General features: G+C 40.3%; 1 protein-coding gene across 1 annotated transcript in view; it reads left to right on the forward strand.

The window, feature by feature from the left end:
- LOC120723516 (multidrug resistance-associated protein 4-like) overlaps window positions 1-3,813 on the forward strand; it is a 29,739-nt gene extending 25,926 nt beyond the window's left edge. Inside the window, exons 28-31 of the mRNA XM_040015000.1 lie at window positions 70-242; window positions 368-473; window positions 1,037-1,171; window positions 1,262-3,813. Coding sequence (XP_039870934.1) covers window positions 70-242; window positions 368-473; window positions 1,037-1,171; window positions 1,262-1,279 — 432 coding nt within the window. The 3' untranslated portion in view covers window positions 1,280-3,813. The remainder of the gene's footprint in view (window positions 1-69; window positions 243-367; window positions 474-1,036; window positions 1,172-1,261) is intronic.
- Window positions 3,814-6,052: the final 2,239 nt, after the last annotated feature.

The raw sequence follows: 6,052 nt of genomic DNA on the forward strand, positions 1-6,052 counted from the left end.
CTAATCAAGGACCTTGTTTTAAAGAATAAACCAAAGACAGCTCTTGATGGTTGCTCCATATAAACAAAGGTACAGCTGAAGTCTGTGGTGGAGGAGCTCCCTGGAAAGTTGGAGGCTGTCTTGGCTGAGTCGGGCTCCAACTTCAGTGTGGGTCAGAGGCAGCTGGTGTGTCTAGCCAGAGCTAATCTGAGGAAGAACCGCATCCTCATCATCGATGAAGCCACAGCTAACGTGGACCCGAGGTCCTCCAAACACATTGCCAGCACATATAAAGCATACACAGAAATGTCATTACACATCCACTAGTTTTCTCAGCACACCTCTCCCATATGTTTCTACTGTGTTTTGGTTGTTGCTGTGATTACAGGACAGACGAGCTGATCCAGAAAACCATACGAGACAAGTTCAAAGAATGCACAGTGATCACTATCGCGCATCGCCTCAACACCATTATAGACAGTGACCGCATACTTGTGAGTCATCTCTTCTGTTTCAGTGCAGTTTAATTTAATTTCAATCAACCATGTTTTGTAATCATATTATCTCTCAGGAACACCTTGAGGATCTTTAAATTTTAACTTTAGCTGTCCATTTTCAGTCTGACAGTGTGTTAATCAGTTTTCATAGGGGTGGGAAATGCATTTTGTCAATCAGTACCCATGCCTAATGATTGTGAAAGCGATCATGCACTGGCCAGGTTCCTGTTTGGCTCATCCTTAGCAGGTTGTCAGTTAAAAAAAGGACTGCAGAGGACTGTTACATGTCTGGATAACAGACGAATCAGTCACAGTGAATGGATTTAAAGTTCTGGGCCCATGAAATAACTGATATTGGTAAAGATTACAATCAGGATCGTCCCAATTTATAGATATATTTTCCAAAGTAGTTTTTGAAATGTAGCACCATTTTCAAACTAATTTGAGTTCATTATTATTGCTGTGTAGCGTGTCAGTCTTTATATATTTTTCACATGCTAGCTTTTAAAGGACTGTAAGTTTACCGTTATTGGTGAAGAGGACATTTGTCTATTTTTAAGGTGCTGGAGAGTGGGACCATCCAGGAATTCGACCACCCCTTTACCCTGCTGCAAAACAAAGAAGGTGCTCTCTACAGGATGGTGCAACAGACGGGCCAGGCTGAGTCAGCATCTCTACTGGAGTCAGCTAGACAGGTGAGCTGAAAAAAGTGGATAGGGTGGAGAGAGAACTTTGGACTCTGTTTTTAAGTTAATTAGAATTAAAATAACGTTTTTCCCCTCCAGGCAGCACAGAGGTCCTGAAAGTCTGTGGCCAATGAAGCGTGACTGTTGTGCCTAAGAACTGGAAGCCTTCTACCACTTTGCTAACTTGTACACTTGGATCCTAGAACAGTAGAACCACCGTGGGTTTAAATTGGACTCCCTTGGTATTTTTAAATAAATGTGTAACTACTAAAAGAAATCACTGCCGTCTCTGATCCATGGCTTACACCTAAATGAAAAAACACAACAATGATCATTACAAATGATAAGGATCATTTATACCACGAACCTTCCAGGGGTTATATTTACCCCTTTTTTTGAAATGCTGAGCTCTACAATTGTGCTACACTTGGTTGCCTTGCAGTGCTTATTGGTTACATATTTTAATAACCACTCTCCTATCCGATGACCCATAGCTAAGAGAATTAGCTGACAACACAAACAGATAGGAAGCTAGAGTTATATAGAAAGATTAATATTTATTGCAGAATTTAAAGGGGTTGGGATATTGAGGGAACAAGGAGCAGGTCAGAAAGGTTGACTGGGCAGGTTGCTGCCTATGCAAACCAGAGAATAGCTGAATCTTAAATGTCCAGGAGTCCAGGGCTGAAAATTGGGGCTGGAGCAGACTGTGTGGTGGATCATCCAGAGCTTATGTCTTTTTAGTAGTCTTGACTATAGGATGGGATGATGGTGGGGCTCTACTCCAACTGACTCTTTATTGTGCTTAGTTGACATTGTTGTCTTCTGCTACTCTATAGTTCAAGGTTCACTATCTTGGTGTCAGGTTTCCATTTAGCAGCAGTAATAATGTAGTAGCCACAATGGCCCTGCTGTGGTGAAAGAGTTTAGGTATACTTACAACAGTCTATGTAAATTCTGGGAGTAAATGCCTAAATTTATATCTAGATACTGGCTCTAACACGAATTCTCTCCTTTGAAGTAACCAGTGAATTTTCCTCCATTAATGCTGTTCATAATTCTAACAGCAAACCTCTTGTGACTCTTCATTAACTAAGGAGCTGAAGCTAGATGGTAGTTTGTGTAGCATAAAGACTGGAGATGGGTAAATGGACTGGTTCTCATATAAAGCTTTTTTACTTGATTACTCAAAGTACTTTAAACACCATTCACACACACATTCATACAAGCACTTTTTCAGGGATTGAACCGCCTGTCTAGTGATGACATGCTCTAACTCCTGAGCCACCTGCCTGAGTAGGTGTTGTTTCATAATAAACCAAATCCATGAACAAATGATGTTTGAAAATGATCAGTGGTTGCCAATTTGTTTGCCAAGAACATTGATGATTTTTGCAATTTCAGTGTTTCTTTTTCAGCCTTGGAGTCTTCAGTTAGTATAGAGAAGGTACAAAGCAGTTTTAATCCACACAAGTTCAGTTTAACTGGACTCCGTTGTTCTGTTAGATGTATTCCTAATAGAGAGAGCTTCCATTCTATAGTATGCTGAGCTTTCCTAAAGTAACTAGCTACATTATCATTGGAATAAAATACATTCCTGTTAACAATTATACGTGAAAAGAACCCAAATAAGTCTTACCTGAAAACTCCTATCCATTATTCAGTGAGAAAAACAGATGTAACATATCTATACACAGTGTTTGGTTACCTTGGCACATACCTGCAGTTTCCCAAACATGATGGTAATTTTTTTTTCTTTAAAAAATGTTTTTGAACTCTGACTTTTTTTTGGACATTATCTTATCTTTAAGCCTAGATTTGATGTGATTAGATTTATTGCTGTTCATTGGTTGGATGCCCATGCATCCATAGCTATAATGAACGTTGTGCAATTTGGTTATGAACAATGTGATGGTGTAAGAAACAGTTTGCTTGAGTTCTGCAAATACTTGTAATCGTGGCTGTTCATTATTATTTTTCTAGCAAAGCTTCTGGTGCACAAATCACTGACTGTGCTGGGGTGAAAAATTCTCTGCATTTCAGTGTATCAACTACAGAACATTTAATTCTTGTTATGTACGCCTGCTAGCTATTTCTGTGGCCAAATATGTGTCTGGTTGCATCTCTGACCACACCCAGCAGAGATGTCATAATGTAGTAATGATTTAACAACAACCGTATACATCACTGTTATAAAAGTCTCCTCTGCTAAACCTTTATTGATTTTTTGGGGGGGATATTATTCTTTTGCTTTGCTTGCCTTGTTTTACATTCTTTGTAAATTACTTTAACTGTGTGAGACTTGTGTCTCATTGATTCCTTACCTTAAATATTAAAAGACTGCTGTCTGGAAATGTGTGGCTCCAAATACTCCTGTGTAGTGTTTTGAAAATTGAAATTTATGGGGTGGTTTTATATTGTTTCTATCAGTTTGTTTTTGGGTATGTTTTTCTTAACCAGTGCTTTTGTAAACTGTGAACCTAATGTTAGGTTTGAATGAGAAAAGTTTGCTGAAGTCATTGTGTCAACCATTTTTTTCACAAAAATTCAACTGACCCATTTTTTTTGTTTGTTACTGTTAAAAAAATGTGAGGTGTAGAACATAGACTGTCTTTGGCTTTTGAATTAAAGTCAACACTTTTCTGGGCATAACAAAATATCTATTAAAATAATCTGAAAATCATTAATTAAAGGTCACATGCACAGAATGACAAATGGTTTTCAGTAGACATTTGGTAGACAGTACTAAAGGGTCATAAGATTAAAAATCTTGGAACCACAGCTGTTGGAAGATAACATTGACCTCAGTATTCTGTAAATTCCTGACCACTGCTGTAAATCACTATGACTCTTAACTGTAAAGGGCTTGAACTGAGAGCAACACAAACTAACACGTTTTGCACTGCAGTTTGCATTTAGCTTGGCACTGCTACACTGTCTATTTGAGCTGGCATGCACAGCTGCTGCTGTCTTTGTAAATACATATTTTCATTAGCGAGATGCTTGTGTGCCAAGATCCCCCTGTGCTGTGGAAGCTGTGATTCAGGAATGCTTACCTTTCAGCTTGCAGTTGTTGAGGAAAGATAGCAGAATTGGAAAACTACTGAAGGGTGGGGGGGGGGCTGGGTGACTTTGTGTTTTTGCTTTCCAAGAGTGCATTAAATGTGACAAAAAAATGAAAATGTTACTAAACGTGAATAAAAAAAGGGAATAGTAACAAATACGAGGTATGAAAAGGTGAAGTCCAAATTGTTGATCAGTCAGTCAACAGAAAAATTATTCCGCTATATAGACTGAACCCCCAAATCTGCAGCTCTCCAAAGGAAGGACAAATCTGTTTTGGGTTTTTTTTGGGTCTTCAGTTCATGTGGCACCATGTTTGACTCTGTGGTGCCATTCATATTTTGTTGTGGTTTGCCAAGAGGCTACCATGAGGCATCAGATGCCTGAAACCATGTCAACTGGCTCCTGTTGATGTGGAGGAGCAGCAGCTCTACTCAGACTCCCTCTGAGAGAAAGTCTAGCCACTCTTCAAAGGAAACTAATTTCCACTGTTTGTATCCGCAGCATCATTTGTTTCAGTCACTACCCACACCTTTCACCATAGGTGAGGTCAGGACCTGACCAGCTCCCTTTTTACCACAACAGATCAGTACAGCTTCCACCTCAGTCCGTCTGTCAGTCTCGCACTCCACTCTCCCGTCACTCGTGAACAAGAGATGCTTAAACCTCTCCACTTAAGGTAGTAACTTGTCTCAAACTTGAAGCAGGTGCTCCCCCAGGATGTGAGTGGGCGTTAAGGCGTCTGGGGAGGGAACTCAAACGCCCACTCACATCCTGGGCCATCTGACCTCAGGAAATCGCATGATAAGGTGGGGCCAGGCTTCACAATGAGCTCACCCGAAACCCTGGTTGATTGGGACCCACACCCATTTTCACACCTTGGCTCAGGTGATTAGAGGATCATCAGGGGGTCCTTTTGTCCCTCTTTGGGGGGATACTCCCACTGGGTTTAAATCTGGGACTCACCACCATTTGACCTTAGAACTGAAGAAGCTTCTCGGATGAGAGGTGAAACGTCTTCAAGCAACTTAAAGAAGTCCAAACGCTTTTCTTTGCAAGCTCCTTGGACTACGATGACCTGGATGACTGAGAACCTTCACAGACATACTGTCCTATAGAAAATAGGAAAACAGCTTTCTGTCTTGACATCTGTAAATGTCTACCTGCTGATTTTTTTTGTTTGTTTGTTTTCCTTTCATTTATTTAGGGTTAAATTCAATGAAAATAATGAAGTCTGCTAGTCGTACTATCTGGAGTATGAAACTGCACTCTCATTACCCAATGCGTTTTCTGTCAACTCGTTAGTCAATATAAGATAAGTGGAGCGGTAGAAGTTAATTAGCAGTCTTTGGGGTATTTGGGCTTCCTAAGAAAGTACATCCTTGGTTGTTCTTTTTCTACCTGGTGGGAAATGTTTGTGGACCAGGTAAGGTTGGCCAAGATGTGGACCCTGAGGAACTTAAAGCTTTCTACTCTTTCTACCTCCTCTCCATCAATGTAGAGGGTGGAGTACTCAGATCACTTTGTTCTCCTGAAGTCGATTACCATCTCCTTGGTCTTGGTTGTGTTCAGATGTAGGTTGTTGTTGTCACACAATCCCTTCAGATGCTGAACCTCCTCTCTGTAGGCCCAGTATGCACAGTCAGACCCATCCATTTTTTGTGTTTTGCAGCTAAGATAGTGACAGCAGAAACACTTGAGCCTGGAAATGTCGAAATCAATGTACATTAAATCAACACCTTATAAAACAGATGATGACATTATGAGAAACTGCCCAGCAAATGTTTTGATGGTGAATAACCATCAGGTGTCTGCGTTTTGTTGATA

Source organism: Simochromis diagramma, unplaced genomic scaffold (assembly GCF_900408965.1).
Source record: "Simochromis diagramma unplaced genomic scaffold, fSimDia1.1 OVJJ01000680.1, whole genome shotgun sequence".
Taxonomy (NCBI): domain Eukaryota; kingdom Metazoa; phylum Chordata; class Actinopteri; order Cichliformes; family Cichlidae; genus Simochromis; species Simochromis diagramma.